Source organism: Formica exsecta, unplaced genomic scaffold (genome assembly GCF_003651465.1).
Source record: "Formica exsecta isolate Colony F162 unplaced genomic scaffold, ASM365146v1 scaffold741, whole genome shotgun sequence".
NCBI classification, from domain to species: domain Eukaryota; kingdom Metazoa; phylum Arthropoda; class Insecta; order Hymenoptera; family Formicidae; genus Formica; species Formica exsecta.
In genome coordinates this window covers 165396-184526 of record NW_021853508.1, presented here as the reverse complement: position 1 = coordinate 184526, position 19131 = coordinate 165396, and the positions used below count along the sequence as shown (strand labels likewise).

The following is a 19131-nucleotide window of genomic DNA, read 5'->3' as shown; positions in this document are numbered from 1 at the left end:
GCACTTGGCAATATCTGTTAGAACAGACGTGGCTGACTGGGTATAGTTAAATTGACTACTTTACGCAATATTTTATTGCCTATACAGGATTCAATAAAATTAACGAATGCCAATTCTACATAAATAAAACTGTACTGTATTATTGTGAGATAATATAACATAAAGTGCCATAGAGGATGCCAAAGAAGATAAATGAAGTGCCATAGAAGATACCAAAGAAGACAACGTAGCATAGCGTTACGCGCGCGATCGGCGGCTCGGCCGTCGAGCCTCGAGCGGTAGTGGGGGGACCGTAGGCGTCGCTTCACATATCGGCCCGAAAAGGGCAACTATCTCCGAGCACTGCGCTAAATGGTCACTTCCCTCTCCCTGTGTGTGAGGAAAAGAACAGAATTGTAATATTTAATTTAATTTACATATCTGGTTTTATATGTGTTACTCAATGTTTTATATGTGCTAATTAATTGTACTTACTGTCTGTTACTGCCAAATCTCCATAACCCAATATGTTACGCTGTTTAGCAAAGTTCTTCAGCTTGGATTGCATACGGTATAAGACTGTATGCAATTCCAGCTGAAGAAATCCAAGCTATAAAAGTATACCGGTCTTCTCGAAAGGATTGAAATTTCGCTTTATCCTGCAAATAAGCGCTATAATTTAGATAATATTCAGATATAATCAAGAAATACATATACATTCAACAAGCAATATCGAATTGCTCGAGAACGCAACAAAATGCGAGATGAAAGAAAGAGAAAGAAAGAGAGAAAAAGAGAAAATGGAAAAAGCGATAAACATTATATAATACATGAACACGCGTTCGCGTGTATAATTACCAGTTTATCGTTATTGAAAACATGATCAGCCAAACTGCAATCTTATGACGAATGCTCCAACCGTACAATTTTCGCGCATGCGCATTAGGGACTTGGGCGGCGATGACGACGGAGACGTTTCTTAATAAAAATTTTATACATTTCGACTTTGCATCATATTATCTACGTTCACGATACACGTAGAAAAGAAATAAAGACACTTTCATTATATGATTTAAACTCAAGCTATTAATTAAGCTTATTAAAAATACGATCGGTTCAGCCGTTATTGAGGTCCGATAATCTAAGGTACTCGCAACTGTCCGACTCGTGTATAGATACCCGGAGTGCCTCGCGGCTTCGCGTGAACTTGGCGCGAGACACTACCGTGTCTCTTGATACATAATTTGTTGACATATTAAATACATAATATGTTAACACATCTTACGGTAAAGTTGTTTGGACATACTTCCATAAAATAAACATTACAAATACCAGAGTTGGGAACGTTACTTTGTAACGGTAGGACCGTTACTACGGTCATACAGGACTTGCTTCACCCCGCTCTACCGATCATGCGCTCTCGCTCACCCGCACGCTCTATCTCTCTCGCGGTGTCCCCACGCGGTACCGATTCCCATCTCCGGACGCTCCTGATACCGATCTCTCCAGCTACCTACTACCTCTTGGGGCTGAGGCTGAACTCAGCTCCGTCGGGTTGTACTGACACGCTCTACCTGGAGTCAAGGTTGCCCTCGACTCCGCCGGGTTGGACCGGCTCCTGCCTACACCGCTCCTGGAGTCGAGGTTGCCCTCGACCCCGCCGGGTTGCACCGGCTCCCGCCTCTACCTGGGGCCAAGGCTGTACTTGGCTCTATCGGGCTGAACCAACTTCCGTTGCTTAGGCAGTGCTCGACGTGACACTCGAGCCTGCCGGCAATACCTAGCCGCCTAACCTGATAGTAGCTTGTAAGTGCATGTACAGACCGCGCTGTAGATATTTGCCGCATGACATATATAAGTCCGATAGCTATAACCGTGATAGTAATAAGCCTGCTAGTCTTAAGTTTGTTAGTAATAAGACCTGCCTAGTAATAAGTCCGCTAGTTATAAACGCATTTTATGCTGTGTTCCGATTCCCCACCCGAGTGCACCCGATATTATAGTATACGTGACATATACTATAATATCGGGTGCACTCGGGTGGGGAATCGGAACACAGCCTTAGTAATAAGACCTGCCTAGTAATAAGACCTGACAGCTAGTTATAACTATACCGTAGTATTCAGCTTATTAGCAATAGAGCCTGTTCATAGTTGCACCGACCGCGCATGTAAATAAAACCGTTAAGGTGCCTTTACATGGCAGCGTCAAGCGTCGAGCGTCTGCGTAGAAAATTGCGCAGAATCTAATTTCAGCCTAGAATCTATCTCTTTTAAATTCTGCGCATTTTTCTGCGCAGACGCTCGACGCTTAATGCTGCCATGTAAAGGTGCCTTTACTGCCTGCCTGCCGCGCCTGTCTTGCGCTTCGCACCGCTCTGCGCCACTCGCTTTGCGTTTCCGCGTTGCGCTCCGCAAATCCTGCTACCAGCAACCGCATTCACCGCACGATATTGCCAGACCCTGCACGCTGTATCTATCTTTCTCTCACTGAATAAACTATCTTTTCTACCTATACTGTGTTTCGTAAGCTTAAGTCTCCTCTCCTCTCGAACCCGGACACCGACGAGCCGATCCGAGCATCGAGCGAGGTGACCGCGTTACAACTTTATAAAAGTAACTCGTTACCGTTACCGTTATTTTCTCTGAAAAGTAACTCGTTACCGTTACTCGGTACCGATTTTAAAAAGTAACTCGTTACCGTTACCGTTACTCAAAAACTAACGAATCGTTACTATTTCCGTTACTTTGTTTATAATATATTAATTCGATACTATATAATATATTAATATTAAATTAGTATATTATAATTAATACTAATATAATACATGAATTCTTAATATTAATATAGAAATACCAAGTTTACATTTTTATACTTCTTTATTAATTTATAATATATATAAACCATAAACTATATTATAATATAAATTGTTAATTAATAATATAAATTCTTAATCTCTTAAGGTAAATCACAATCTTTCCTTTATCAAATAAATTTTACCAAAACATTTTATCTATTTTTAAGAGAAGTTGATGCTCCACGATATCATCATTTAGTTGACATCTTTGCGGCTTTAATATAAGAAGATGATTGATTGGGTACGGCATTCTTACCATGCGTAACGCATTGACGCGTTCTATGTTCCAGAGCCATTAGTCAAAAACAAAGTAACGATAGAAGTAACTGTTAAAATCGTTACTCGTTAGTGAAAAAATGTAACGGCATTACCGTTACCGTTACAGACAACGAAAAGTAACACCGTTACCAATTTGTTACCAAAAAAAAGTAATTGTAACGGTAACGGCGTTACAAGTAACGCGTTACTTCCCAACCCTGACAAATACAAAGGCGCTGGTGAGGAGCGAATGAAGTAAAAACATTTAATATTTAAGAAGAATAAGAACGTTTTACATACACTTTTACGCAGACCGTAGCACTTGTTTGAACATACTTCCATAAAATAAACATTCCAAATACAAAGGCGCTGGTGAGGAGCGAATGAAGTAAAACATTTAATATTTAAGAAGAATAAGAACGTTTTACATACACTTTTACGCAGACCGTAGCACAGCGCAGAGTGATTCTCGATTTGGTTGTCTCAACGCGATTCACTGTGTGATAGTTTGTAGTTTTCATTTGGGAAGGAGTCAAGTTGGCAGCAGGCAATTAATAGAGATAAAATCAGGTAAGTGATTTATTTACATATTATAATTATTTAAAAAAAATTTTTTTAATCTGTTATATAAATAATCAAATAAATCAAATCAAATTTTAAAAAATAAGAAATAACAAAAGTGAAAATGGCAATGAAAAATATAATAAAATTATCAAATTACAACATAAATATACAGCAAAATGCATGGTTGGAAGATGCCCGTATGGACGCATTTCAAATGTTATTAAAAAATTGCTCTTCTTTCTGTCTTCGTGATACATGGAGAATTCAATGTCCCGAAAAAATAGAGCCTATTTCAGCAATGTAAAATCATATATAAATCTTGCATAGCAGTATTTCGAAATATGATGGTCACTGGTTATGTGCTATATCAAAGTAATATACATATATTATTTAAATGTGTTATTATTAATATTAAATTAAAATAAATGTATTTTCGACTTTGATCGCGATGGAATAATAATGCGGAGCCCATGTGACAACGAAGAAATTAATTTACATGTAATTAGATGCAATCTCAAACATTCCCGCCCGCCTCGGCACTCCGTGCCGAAATAAATTCGCGCGCCAAGGAACAGGTGTTGCGACTTGGCTTATGGTCCGATTGATTAGCGCGTTCGATCTGGAATGCGCGATCGAGTGAAGCGGGGTGGCGAGCGGGAGTGCGGGGAGAAGCGCTCATTCATTGAAGTTGTGTATCGCGTCGCGTAAGGTTACGCACGAGTGCGGTGTTATTGAGTTTACGTGATGAATGAATGAGTATGTTTCCACCGAGGGTTCGAATCGGGTCAAAGTTGGGTCAGAGTAGGGTCAGAGTCGGGTTGGCTTGCCTGTTTGCACCGGATCAGAGCTGAGCAGAGTTACACTAGGGTTGCGATAAGATTAGATGATACAAATTGTACAAAGTACAGCTACAACTCTCAGTATCCTGACATATTAAGGTTAAATTTTTAAAACAAAATATTATGGATCCGGGAGCGATAATGTTAATTTCACAGTATCAAAGTAATATGCAGAAATTATTCATTATTGTAAAAAATATATAAGTATTCGTATAACCACAACACGATGTACACAGCACAATTTCCTTCTGTTGGCAACACTGCAACTAACTCGACTCTTGTCGTTTCCACCGAACCTCATTTGGACCCTACCTTAAAATTTTATTGGGTAGAGTTCAACTTTAAGTTTGGTGTTTCCACTGTAAGAACGCTCACCCCAACCCGACTCTGATTCGACTCTGACCCGATTCGAGCCCTCGATGGAAACATACTCATTAATTCACAGTGAGAAAATGTATGCAAGTGAACAGTTGAAATTGAAGATGTGTTGGCAAAAGGCCGTGCAGTCGTGCGTGCGGTTGTGAATTTAACGATTTTTTTTTAAATTGCGGTGAGAGCGTTGCAGCGAAGACAAAAAAAGGAGAATCCTCGAAAGAACTATTGCGAAATGTAAGAGTGAACGCGGCGCGGCCCGTCGGATTAAATTCTACGGTATTTTTATTTCTTAGACTAGTACAAAAGTGCGGTTTTTTTTCTTTCTTTTTCGTGTCGGCGGTGAAGTTTCGGTGACGCTGGAAAGTGTCGCGAGCTTGGTGAGTGGTCGGCTGGGCTCTGTTGTGGGTGTCCAAATGGTCGCCACGCGCACGACGTCGTCGTCTCCGGGGTGCCGCGTGATGATGCGGGCGAGGGGCCATCGGCTCGGCACGATGTACACGGTACAATTTCCTTCTGTTGGCAACACTGCAACTAACTCGACTCTTGTCGTTTCCACCGAACCTCATTTGGACCCTACCTTAAAATTTTATTGGGTAGAGTTCAACTTTAAGTTTGGTGTTTCCACTGTAAGAACGCTCACCCCAACCCGACTCTGATTCGACTCTGACCCGATTCGAGCCCTCGATGGAAACATACTCATTAATTCACAGTGAGAAAATGTATGCAAGTGAACAGTTGAAATTGAAGATGTGTTGGCAAAAGGCCGTGCAGTCGTGCGTGCGGTTGTGAATTTAACGATTTTTTTTAAATTGCGGTGAGAGCGTTGCAGCGAAGACAAAAAAAGGAGAATCCTCGAAAGAACTATTGCGAAATGTAAGAGTGAACGCGGCGCGGCCCGTCGGATTAAATTCTACGGTATTTTTATTTTTTTTTATAACTAGTGTACAAGAGAGCGGTTTTTTGTCGGCGATGATGTCTCGGTGATGCTGGGAAGCAACACGAGCTTGGTAAGTGGTCGGATGAGCTCTATGGTGGGTGTCCGGATGGTCACCACGCGCACGACGTCGTCGCCTCCGGGGTGCAGCTTGATGATGCGGGCGAGGGGCCATCGGCTCGGCAGGGTTGTCTCGGAGCGGAGTAAGCAAAGCGTGCCGATGTTGGGAGCCACCTCAGGTCCCAGCCACTTCGGTCGAAAGGTAAGTCCGTGAAGGTATTCTCGGGACCATCTTTGCCAGAAATGGTCCCTCATTTTTTGCACCAGTTGCCATCGCGATATGTGAGTGTCCCTTTGTTCGGTCCGCGATGGCTCCGGTACGGCGAGAAGCGGGGCGCCAATGAGGAAGTGTCCGGGTGTTAGTGCGGTGAAGTCGTCGGGGTCGTCGGATAAGGCGTGGAGTGGCCTTGAATTTAGGCAGGTCTCCACTTGTGTGAGGAAGGTGCTGAACTCCTCAAATGTTAGCGTGGCTTCCCCGATGATTCGTCTCAAGTGGTGTTTTGTGGATTTGACGGCCGCCTCCCAGAGCCTCCCGAAGTGCGGCGCGGCGGGTGGGTTGAAGTGCCATCGCACTCCCTGTGAACTCGTGATGTGCGCGATACGACGGCCGTCGGACGTTGATCCTTGGAAGAGTTTTCTCAATTCGCGGTCTGCGCCAATAAAGTTGGTGCCGCAATCAGAGTATAAGTCCGTGCACAGGCCGCGACGTGAAGTGAATCGGCGGAAGGCGGCCAAGAAGGCCTCGGTTGTATAGTCCGAGGCCAACTCTAAGTGCACGGCTCGTGTACAAAGGCACACAAAAACGGCGATGAAGCCTTTGTACGCTCGATGTCCTCGCCCTTTGGACGTCCGGATTTGGAACGGGCCGACGTAGTCCACGCCGGTGTGGAGGAACGGGCGTCCAGGAGTGACTCGGCTGCGAGGAAGATTCCCCATCTGTGGTTGCGGTGCGGTGGCTCGTCATCGGGTGCACGTCACGCATCGGTGGAACAGTTGCTTGACGACGGCCCGTCCTCGCGGAATCCAGACGCGTTGACGGAGCAAGCCCAGCGTGAGCTGTACTCCGCCGTGTAGAGTTTTTTGGTGACACGAGTCTACCAGAAGTCGAGTCAGCCATGAAGTTGATGGGGCGATCATCGGGTGTCGTTCGTCGTTTGACAGGATGGCGTGCTTGAGTCGCCCTCCAACTCTCAGCACGCCGTCATGATTCAGGAATGGGCTCAGCTTTGATAGAGGGCTGCGGTGGGCGACGATGCGGTTGGCGCTTAGAGCGGCGATTTCGTCGGCGTAGTGTATTGACTGCACCACGCGGAGCCATCGGTGCAGCGCTTCATCGAGCTCGGCCGGTTCAAGAACCGGCTTTGGTGTTGCGTCGCCGGGAAGTCGTTCGTGAGCGGCTGAGCGTCGCCATCGAAGGCACCACGCTGTCACCCTGAAAAGCCGGTGCAGAGAGAAAAATCTGAGCAAATTCTCGGGCTCGGTTTCCTCGTTGGCGGCGGCGTGGTGCGTGGACGCTTTCTTCTCGGACGGTTCGCCCTTGGGAGCCTCTAGGTTCTTCTCCGGCCAGCAGCGTTCGTCCTTCAGAAGCTAGTTGGGACCCGTCCACCACAGCTGATGGAGTACAAGCTCGCTGGGAGCTATTCCTCTTGATGCGCAGTCAGCCGGGTTTTCTCGTCCAGGTATGTGTCCTCCACTGGGCCTCCGGGAGCAGCGTCTGGATCTGGGCGACTCGGTTGGCCACGTACGTCTTCCACTTCGAAGCGTATCCTTGGATCCAATAGAGAGTGACCTTGGAGTCGGACCAAAGAAATATTGGCGCTGCAAAAAGACTCAACACAATGCGGAGATGGTGAGTAAGCGTCACTAATAAAGATGCAGCGCAAAGTTCAAGGCGCGGTAACGATATTTGTTTAATCAGAGCAACTTTGCTTTTTGCAGCTAGGAGGTGGATCGTCGCGATGCCGTTGGTCACGGTGCGGAGATACACGGCGGCGGCGTAGCCTCTCTCAGAGGCATCCGCGAAACCGTGTATTTGGAGGATTGAGGCTTCCTCTCCCGTGCGAAGCCAGCGGTGAACCTGTATTTGTTCGAGTTGCGGAAGCTCCTCGAGGAGGAGTCGCCACTGTTGGGCATCGGATGGTGGAAGCGGAGCATCCCAATCCAGTCCTTGGAGCCAGGCGGATTGGATTAGGATCTTCGCGCGGATAATTACTGGAGCCAGCCAGCCCAGCGGATCGAAGAGTCTCTGCGAGGACTCGCCTCTTCGTATATTCGGTCATCGTGTGGGTTGGATCGCGAACGCGGAATGGTCGTTGCGCGCCTGCCATCGGAGACCCAGCGTGGGATGGAGCTCATCCTCCCAGGTGTGCTGAGCTTTGAGGAGCCGGTGCTCCTGCGGGACTCCGGTGAGGGTCTCCTCGCGGTTAGAAGCCCATTTTTGCAACGGAAACCCGCTCGCCATGCAAAGACCGCGGAGTTCGTGCTGCAGCGTTGCTGCCTCTGACTTCGTGTTGGCGCCCGATACGATGTCGTCGTCGTAACAGTCACGTCGAAGAGCGGCGGCACCGAGAGGAAAGCGAGACTCTTCGTCGTCGGCGAGCTGGCGCAGAGTTCGAATCGCGAGGAACGGCGCGCACGCGAGACCGTATGTTACGGTGTTCAAGCGGTATTCCTGGACCTCACGCGTGTTGTCGCGACGCCATAGCACGCGCTGGAAGTCACGGTCGTCGGGGTGCACGAGAATTTGGCGGTACATATTTTCGATGTCCGCCACGATGGCGTAGCGATGCCACCGCCAAGGAGGACGTCGGCGAGCGCGGGAAGGAGGTTAGCTCCCAAGAGGAGCTGCGAGTTCAGCGATTCTCCTGACCGGATGCGCTGCGACCCATTGAAAACAACGCGAAGTTTGGTGGTGATGCTCGACTCACACAACACTCCGTGATGTGGTAGGTAGCAGATCCTGTTGCCCTTGACGTTTGCGGTTGACTCTTTGCTGATTTCGCTCATGTGTTTCAGGTGCTCGTACTCCAGCATGAACGAGCGGTATAACTCGCCGAATGAAGAGTCCCGGCTGCTTTTCCGCTCCATTGCGGTCAGCAGTCTCTCGGCTGACTTGCTGCGTGTCTTTTAGGTTCCTTGGCGTCGTGGCGAACGGCAGTCGAACGACGTACCGTCCATTACTCAAGCGAGTGTGCGTCTGCACGAAGAACTTCTCGTTTCTTCCTCGGGTGCGAGAGCGGTGGGGGCGAGGGAAACCTCCTCTTGCTCCCAAAAGCGGCGGACCATCGTTGTGAGGTCGTGTTCTGCGGTGCACTGGAGTGAGTTAAGGTGACCATGCAGCGTCGCAACGCTACATCCTCCCGACAGAATCCATCCCAAGATGGTGTTCTGTGCCATGGGAGCTTGCGGTCCACCCTTGCGGATTCCATCCTTGAAGATCGACGAGCAGATCTCTGCTCCGAGAAGCAGCTCGACTGGGTCGGTGGCCATGTACTCCGGGTCGGCTAGTGGCAGTCCCTTGATGTGTGGCCATCCTTTGCGTTGTTGCGGTGTGGAACTTCGATACGAGGAGAGGCGCGGAAGCACAAAGGCGACAACGGAACACGTCTCTCCGGTCACTCTTAACGTGACTTTGAGCGCTACCTTGCCACGCGAAGCACCGGACAGCGATCCGCCGATCCCGAAGATCGTCACGGAAGAGTGCTTTCGCCTACGCCTCCAACGAAAGCACTCTTCCGTGACGATCTTCGGGATCGGCGCACCTCTGTCCGGTGCTTCGCGTGGCAAGGTAGCGCACAAAGTCGTTGCACCAGCGATTCGGTGACGATGGATACCTCGGATCCCTGGTCGATTAAGACGCGAACGGAATGAAGCTCTCCGTAGCAATCAGCGACGAGAACGCGCGCGGTCGCAAGAAGAATCGCTTTGCGGTCATCGCTTTGTTTAATTGCGGAGAGAGCGGTTGCATCGGTAGTCTTCGAGGTCGCGTACGCATCGTGCAACATCGAGTGATGCCGCCCCTTGCAAGACCAGCAATTCCTGGTCGATTGACACCTCGCAACAGGATGACTGCCGAGGCAGTTGTAGCACGCATAGTCGATGCGCTTCGACGAAGGATCGACGTTCGTTGACGGGCTTTGCTTTGAACTGCCCGCACACCATGAGCGCGTGTCGCTCCTTGCACAAGGCGTACTGTGCCGCGTTGGATTCGTGTCTAGTGAAGTGAGTTTTCGCGGGCTTCGATAAGTCTCCGGAGACCTTGACGGTTTTCGGTTTTGCGGCGTTAAGCGTGAGCATTCGCTTAGTGATGAAGTTCAATAGTGTCTCGTGATTCGGAGGCTCGAATAAATCGCTCGTGGATGATTTCCACTCGAGCCTAGTGCGCGCATCGAAAAGTTCAACGACCAAGTGATTAAAGAGGTCCATCCCGTGCGATTCAATCGGCCGCCCGATGCTTTCTTGCGCGTTCACGGCGATCGTTACGGCGTGATAAACACGGCTCAGTTCTTCCGCGGTTTCGCCCTTCATTTTTGATACGGCGGAGAATGTGGCAAAGTTCGACCAAATGAGTTCTTTCTTGTTTTCGAAGTCTTCTTCAAGATTGCCCAAGCGCGCTCGTAATTCTCCCCGGTAACCGCTAACGGACGTATCAATTTTTCCGCAGGTCCTTGCAGGCACGAACGTAGGTAATGGAACCGTTCGATGGGAGAAACTGCGGAATTTGTACCGATCACGGACAGGAATAAATCACGGAAGGACGGCCAGTCTTCATACGCGCCTGAGAACGGAGGTAACTTGATTTTTGGCAACGCGGTTTTTAACGAGCGATCACTATTTTGCTGCTCGTTAGACGACGCCGACGGAGGAGGAGCAGCTCGGTGCTGCTCCGCATATTCGGCGAGCTTGCCGCGTTGTTGAACGTAAGTATTTTCTACGGCATCAACAAAAGCAGTCGCGTTGCAGCACTCACTCTCGCTGTATCTTTCCTTATAGCTGGTGCGGATGAGCTCATGCTGTGTCTCGAACTTGGCCCACAGTTGATCCTGGATCTTGATCCGGGCCTCGATGCTGCCGAGGTTGATGCCAGCTGCACCTAACTTGCGTAGATTTTCCACTGATCTTGACATGCGACCGTGGATGTCGCGTTGAGCTTGCAGCAAATTGTTTAAGTCTGCGCATATTTTGTAATGTTTGTCTGTCCTTTTTCAGGTTTCACTCACAAACTCGCGGCTGCCGGCGATGATCCGGCTCGAAGGACCAGAAAATGTTTGAGAGCGAGGCGAAATAGGACGAGTGTGCGAGGATGCTTTGATCGCGATGGAATAATAATGCGAAGCCCATGTGACAACGAAGAAATTAATTTACATGTAATTAGATGCAATCTCAAACAGACTTTTTTTTAAAATAAATTTTTTGAACTTATCGATTTTGTATCATTTTATAAATTCATTGCGTAGTACAAGAATATTTTCATTTAGCATTTATTAATACAACATAGTAGCATTTATTTATTATTACAATATAAAATATAAATATTAACAAATATGCAAAACATGAAAAAACAAAGAGAAAAAGTGAGAACAAAAATATTATTGCAATTATTAAAACATGATGATAGTTGCACGCACGCACGCACGTATATATTTTTTTAATATTGGATTGAACGGAAAGTTCGTGGTTTTTTCGGTCTTCATCTGTTAGCAAGAAACGGCATGAACTTTCTGTTCAACCTAATATATTGATGTGATTAATATTTTAAAATAAACTTTGCAAAAATATGTGAAATCCGTCTAAAAAGACATCACAGATGTAAAAAAAAGCGTATCTCGTAAGTATATCTTTAGTAAGTATATCTCGTAAATCGTAAGTATATCTTTCTCCAGCCAAAATAGTCCTTTACAAAAATTAATCGCCATCAGAAATATCTTCTCTAAAATTATATTTATTTTACAAAAATTTATCGCTACCAAAAATATTATCTTCTCAATAATTATATTTATAAATTACATTTTATCTGTATTAATAACACGGGAAAACAATTAAAAAAATTGGCATCAAAAAGAAGTAAAATTAAAAAATCACGCTAAGTAAATTTAGGAAAATATAATGCATAATATTCAGTTGAATTGCTTTCTATAATTAGAGTGTATAAATCTATTTAATGTAAGTCTATGTAATGTATTAAAATTACAAAATTTTGCATTCTTTATTTATCTAATAATGCATTCTGTTCTATTTGCAGAAGCAAATAAAATGCAAAATGACGAGAATTTGGCTCGTAAACTGACATTTTCAATCGAGAATAACTTTATGGTGCAGACACAAATCAACTAATGTGGTTATGTTGACTATATACAAACTAAAATAACTTTACATAACAGCGCTAAGTTTTTTTTGCACATAAAATTTTTTTACCTTTATTTTTTTAACATCAATTTTTCTGCGCATAAAATTTTTTCAATTTAATTATTTCTAACTTATCAAAAATCGCGAACATTTTTTTTAAGTAAATCGGGTATGCTCTATCGAACGGTGATATTTTCAACTTTTGATTCCGACTGGAAATACGCAATCCGGACCGAGGAAAACGGCGGAAGCAAAGTTGTACACCTAATATTTTTTAAATATTTATATACATATATACAAATAATAAATTATTTATATCTAAATAATTATTCATATTTATTTAATCCAAATATACTCAAACGTATATGCAAGAAAAGAAAATACAAGACACAAAAAGTTAAATTTCGGAAATTAAAAAATTTAAAGTTTACAGATTCGAATTGTACGTGAAAAAATAAGAAACTTTTGTATCAAACGTTTTTTCTGAAAGTGCCTCTGTCAACCTTAAAATTGACCTTGAAAGTAACTGTCATTAGTTACGCCACAGGAATATTTGAAGTTCATAATTACATCACAGTTACTTTCAACGTCAATTTTAAGGTTGACAGAGGCACTTTCAGAAAAAACGTTTGATACAAAAGTTTCTTATTTTTTCACGTACAATTCGAATTTATAATAAAAAGTATTATGTTCCCCTCAAAAAATTCAACTTCCGGTCCGGATGGCGTATTTCCGGTCGGAATCAAAACTTGAAAATATCACCATTCGATAGAGCATACCCGATTTACTTAAAAAATGTTCGCGATTTTTGATAAAAGCCATTTATTTTCATTTTAGAAGGGGTGTACGGGTGGTCTGGGACACCCTGTATATGTTTGAGAAAGAACCGGAAAAAGTTATGGTTTCGGTGCAGGAAAGAAACTTGCGATAAGAACCGCACTTCATTTTTTTACTTCAAAAAATTGTCTTGTTTATTAGTATTCTTAAATCTAAGGCTGCATTCGGGGAGACGCTATTAACGCTATAAACGCAAACGCTACAAACTTTGTTCGGGGAGCCAATAGCGCGATAGCGATAGTAAGCTCCTCAAACGTAGCCGAGTAAAATTCGCAACATGGCTGACGTTGGTGCAAATATAAACGATAAAGCAATAAATGTTATGTTGTTATGTTATGTTTGTTGTTATGTTATGTTGGGTTATGCCTGCGCAATCAAGTGTTCGAGCATGTTTGAGGAGAGAATAAGCGCCAATCAGTGCTAATAGTATCTCGTGCCTCACCTCGAAAATAATAGCGAGAAATAGCTCGAATGATGACGTCACGCTGCTTTTAAAGTGACGTCATCATCGATTTCATAGCGCCAGAAAGCGTCTCCTCGAACGGTCTCCGACGATAATTGCGCCAATAGCGTGCTCCCCGAATGCAGCCTACATCTTAATAATCTGCTATCATAAATCTATTATTCTGCAATTATTCGAAACATTTCTATATTATAATATCAATACTAGACAATATTTAGACTTTGCATAGAATTTGTACTGCCGTTGTCACTCGGATGTGGTCCAACCCCTGAGGGTGCCATTACATGAAGCGCGGAAGCGCGGAAATGCGGAAACGCGGAAGAGAATAGTAACTAGATTTCCGCGTTTTGTTCCGTCTGTTTTGATTGCCTTATATTACATGGAGCATATTTTAAGCAAAAAAGCGGAACGGAAAATTTCAAAATATTAATTTTTAACGATATTTATTGATTGAAATGCTTGTATCCAATAAATAAGCTGAAAAAATAAGCATATTAATAAAAATTACAATGAATTAAGTGAAAACAATTTTAAGAAATGAATAAAAATGTCTATTTGTCACCATACCGTTCCGCTTTTCCGCGCAAATAGTGCTTCATGTAATATAAGGAAAAACAAACTCGCAGAATGAGCGCATCAAATCAGTTGTTAACGTGGATACAGTATTCCATCAAATTTCGGAGTCGATTGAAGAAGAAAGTCTTTATATATTTCGATTATTTTATTATTTTAAAAGTGACAGTATAATATCAAGTATATCATGGATCCAAACATCATATTGATGATTATTATAAAGTATCTAATACAAGCAAGGGATGAACTGGTAAGATATGCAGAGATAACTATGAAAAAAGTTATTTCAATGTATATTTTGTATTTGCGTTACAAGAAATTGCAAGAAGACAAAAAGGACCGTAAAATGTGGGTATTGCCTATTTTTACCGAGAGAAGAAGACTTCTTCAAGGTGCCAGCGATAATCTACTTGTGGAGATGCGATTGAGAGATACCAGAAAAATATTTCAGCTACCTCAGAATGTCACCAATAATCTTCACTGAATTATTCAATATTGTTGGACCACTCATCGAAAAACAAAATGTAGTTCGACAACCAATACCGACCAGAACGAGATTGGAGGTGACTATACGATGGTTGGCATCTGGCGACAGCATGACATCACTATCGTATGCTTATTGCATTGCCCAATGTACGCTATCACGAATTATTCCGGAAACTTGTAAAGCAATTTGGCTCTCCCTAAAGGAAAAGGTTATGATTGATGCAACCGAAGAAAATTGGAGTACAATTGCAGAAGACTTTGAGACAACATGTCAATTTCCACACTGCATAGGCACTATCGATGGGAAGCATGTCGAAATTCAGGTATGTATATTATCAATTTATTTATAATAATTCAAATTCAATATATTACGCATTGATGATGCAGTGATGTATGTTTTGAAATAAGTAATGTGTTTATCACAATGAAGGTTTTCAATTGCAGGCACTGCCTCGTAGTGGTTCGTGCTACTACAACTATAAAGGAAAGCATAGCATAAACCTGCTTGCAGTAAGTGATGCCAAGAATCGCTTCACTATTGTTGATATTGGAGCAGAAGGCAGGCAAAGTGACGGAGGTGTTTTTGAAAACAGCGGGTTACCGCATTTACTTGAAACAAATGCTCTCCATATCCCTCTACCTACGCGTCTGAATAATACGGATTTGGATTTTCCGTACGTTTTGTTGGGAGATGAGGCTTTTCCTCTGAGCACACATATGATGCGACCATACCCTCGGAGTGGACGGCTAAATATCAGCAGATAAATTTTCAACTATCGTTTGAGTCGAGCAAGGAGAACAATTGAATGTACTTTCGGGATTTTGGCTGCAAGATGGAGAATATATCGTCAACCTATTGTTACATGCACATCTACTGCCGTAAAAGCTGTACAAGCAACAGTTGTCTTGCATAATTTTATTATTAATATTGGACTTACCACTTGCAGAAAGAAGATATTGTAATATACAAGAAGAGCGCAATCTTCTGACTACATATAACGGACTAACGGCTGTAAGTAATAGAAATACTTCGAAAAAGTCGGCAGCAGTGAAAATTCGAGACTTTGCTCATTATTTTGAGCATGTTATCCTCTATCGTGGCAGTGGGATAAAGTTTTAACTAACAACTTTTGAAATATATGGTTTCAATTTAACGCACTTGTAAATAATTTTATTTGCTTGTAACTTTATGTATTAGAATTTTGTATTTGTATTAAGTATTTAGTATTTTATATTAAGTATTTTGTTAAAGTATCTAATTCAAAACAGTTTTCCATGATATTCGCACGTATTCTGTTTTGCCAATATGTATTCTCAAAGTTTAATATTATAGAGCACGTCGTAATGTAATGAACAACAATGTAATAAATTGAATATAAAAATATATTTTATTCTTTATAACATATTACACGAAATGAAAAATTTATTATATTAAAAAAAAACATTCCTATTTAACATTCGCCCTCTCCTCAATCTCGGCATCCTCTTCTATATCCATAAGCCTTCTTTGCAGGTTTCTGCGTCGTACGTAGGGTAGTCGGCGTAGAATGTCGCCAAGCTGGTCCAAAAAACTGTCCACTACATCTCGTTTTATGTTCGACGCTTCATCAATTATATTCAGAAATTTATTCTCTATTTCAGCTTGCTTTTGCGCATCTGTAATTAATTATATATGCATATATATAATGAGTGTCTAATAACGTTTTTTAATAAAGCAGGTTTGATCGACTGGAAATCGATTAATGATGACATGATTAATATTCCCCTTTCCTATTAATGGATATTTTCTATTCTCCGATATTTTCTATTTTCTATTACTTGTTACCTGGCATTGTGCAAGAGCCTTTACTTTTCTTTTTCGTTCCTGACGATGAAGATGACGATCTTCGTGATGATGAATTTGATGGTGAACATGTAATCGGTATGGAATCATCACAATCGGTCAATTTGTCTGCAGTCATGTCCACTTGCATATTATCCACATCAACATGAGATGAATTCGGTTCCAAAAGGACTGGATGGAGCTGACAGTTCTGAAACCAAAATGATTTTATAAATTATTAAATTCAATTGTGCACAATTTGAATGTTTGTAAAATCTTAGTTAAAAACTGTAATATGGGACCATTCCATTCCAATCAGCGAAAGAATGAGATTTAAAAAAATAATCTGTGGCAAGAGATTGTAAACGTATTTGATGGTAGGATCATTTTTTAAATTATTTATATGAATAATATTATCTGCAAAAAAATGCAAATACTTACGATGCCATTTTTACGGTATCATTGAGAAATCTCATTTCTTCGTAATGAGCAAAGGAACTTCGTAATGGATGGCCAGATTCTGCTCCTGATCCACTTCGCACATATCCTTGCATCTTCTTCCTAGCCTTCATGTATGAATCTCGAAGGTGTTTCCATTTCTGCTTGACTGCTTCCATAGACAGGGATCCTACAATTGTGCGGAGAATTGTTTATTTTTACACGCAGATAATATTATGCATAAAAATAATTAAAAAATGATCTTACCATCAAATACGTTTACAATCTCTTGTCACAGACTATCTTTTTTTAATCTTGTTCTTTCACTGATTGGAATAGAATGGTCCCATAAAACTCTTCGAGTCAGAACCAATTCAATCAGCAACTCGTCTTGTGTAAGTGTGGAATTGTTGTATGTTGATTGTAAAGCTCCTTCCTTCGGATGCAACACAACACTCTTAGTTTCATGTCTCTTTCCTTTAACATAAATAAATAAGCAACTGAAATTATCGCGAAATGACTCAATTGGCTGTTCTGACGTACTATACATACTCATAGTGGCCACAGCATTGTTGTCAACATTTATGACGTCGACATTTTCGTTATATGTATTAAAACAGTGATGGTCTAATATTGTTCCACACGACTCTCGTAAAATGAAACCGCAATAGCCACACTTTGTTGCCTGTGAACAAATACAATCGTTTAATTATCTTTACTTCATTTAAAGTGAGGTTATGACTTTGCAATAATTTGTTATTCTGTTCAAATTTAATATTGTGTGTTTTCTTACGTCATTATTACTTTTACAAAAAACTTGTTCTTTTTTTTTTTACAAAAAGTTCACATACTTTCTGTACAAAATCTACAGTTAGGTTACATTTTACGCGTTAATTCTATATCTATATCGAAAGAAGTGTATAAACAGAGAGATAAATTACAGAAACTTTTCTCCAAAAATAATAAGCTACTATGTTTACTGAGTACTGAAAAGCATTCAAATACTTACAGGGCCATCCATTTAGGCTGCGTTCCGATATTAACTGTCAGTACTTAAGGGTCGGCAGGAGAGACGGTGGAGACCTCTCGCGGGAAAAATTGCCAAGTCTAATAAGTGCCCGTGTTTTACATATTGTATATTAGTTCACTCTGTGAGTTATTATTTTACTGTTATTATTTATCGTCATACAATTTTTAATCATATATATAATTTTTAGATATTATTGATACATATATACGCATAAATGTGCATAAACAAATATAAAATTTACAAAAAGTGAGCGCTTGTTAGCCTAGTTGCATTACTATTTTTTGCCACGAGAGGCCAAAAAGCATTTTCAAGCCGTATCTCGGCTATAAAGCGATACGCTAGAGGAACAAGGATAACGTGATCGTTGATCCTTTTCTATCTTTCCTCTCCACGGTGCGTCCACGCGAGCAATTCAATCGGTGTCCGATCGGTAATGTGCTCAATTGAGACTCACTCTATGGACATATACCTCTACATAGAGATCGAGAATTTATTTGTCAGATTGGTAATCCTGAAGTCGGAGTTTCGCATTATCACCGCGCGAGGTCTCCAATATCAATTCGGAGTTTGGCCGTCACTCCTGCCGACCCTTAACTTAATTAGCGATACTAATACTTAATCTTTAAGATTTTAATTAATTATACAGATGAATATATAATAAGTATCCCAGCGTAAATGCGAGATATATAATTAAGATAAATAAAATAAAAGAATCATGCGCACCATACCTTATGGAATCGTAAAATGCATACAATAATAATTTGTTAGAAATGTTTTTCTTATACCCTTTGCAAATAATTATAAACTTTCAATATCATCTAAATCTTATTTGTAAAATAAGGAACAATACTTTGATATAACTTTATAATAACTAATCAAAAACAAATTATTATAGAACGTTTTCATAAAGGGAACATCACAATGAATTAATATGCTTTATTGTAGCATTAGTCAAGCGATTACAAATAGTATATAGATTTGAGAAACTTATACTTATGGAATTATGGATTATGGCTGCGGTCGGGAAGACGCTAGAAATGCTTCGAAGCGTTTGATTGACCAATCAGAACAAAAAAGTATAGATTTCTTTATTCTGATTGGTTAATGCAATGCTTCGAAGCATCTCTAGCGTCTTCTCGACCGCAGCCTATATAATACATGTATAACAATTTATTCAGAATAACTCTTCTTCAATCATGGCCCAGAGAGAAACGCGAGATCGGATATATGTCTATTAGATATCGGAGCCATCTAGTCTAAAACAACATCTA

The 19131-nt window shown here is 41.9% G+C and overlaps 1 protein-coding gene and 2 pseudogenes across 1 annotated transcript; 1 reads left to right on the top strand and 2 right to left on the bottom strand.

The window, feature by feature from the left end:
* Positions 1-5809: 5809 nt before the first annotated feature.
* LOC115243847 lies at positions 5810-6802 on the bottom strand. Its single transcript, XM_029821102.1, has one exon. The coding sequence runs from the start codon at positions 6800-6802 to the stop codon at positions 5810-5812; it is 993 nt and encodes a 330-aa protein (XP_029676962.1).
* Positions 6803-14159: 7357 nt separating this feature from the next.
* LOC115243851 lies at positions 14160-15808 on the top strand (annotated as a pseudogene).
* A 127-nt stretch (positions 15809-15935) lies between these two features.
* On the bottom strand, positions 15936-17851 carry LOC115243846 (annotated as a pseudogene).
* Between the last annotated feature and the right edge of the window lie 1280 nt (positions 17852-19131).

What these genes read in the sequence shown, in the direction of transcription:
- LOC115243847 (XM_029821102.1), bottom strand. Translation starts at nt 6,802, where the DNA reads ATGGGGAATCTTCCTCGCAGCCGAGTCACTCCTGGACGCCCGTTCCTC.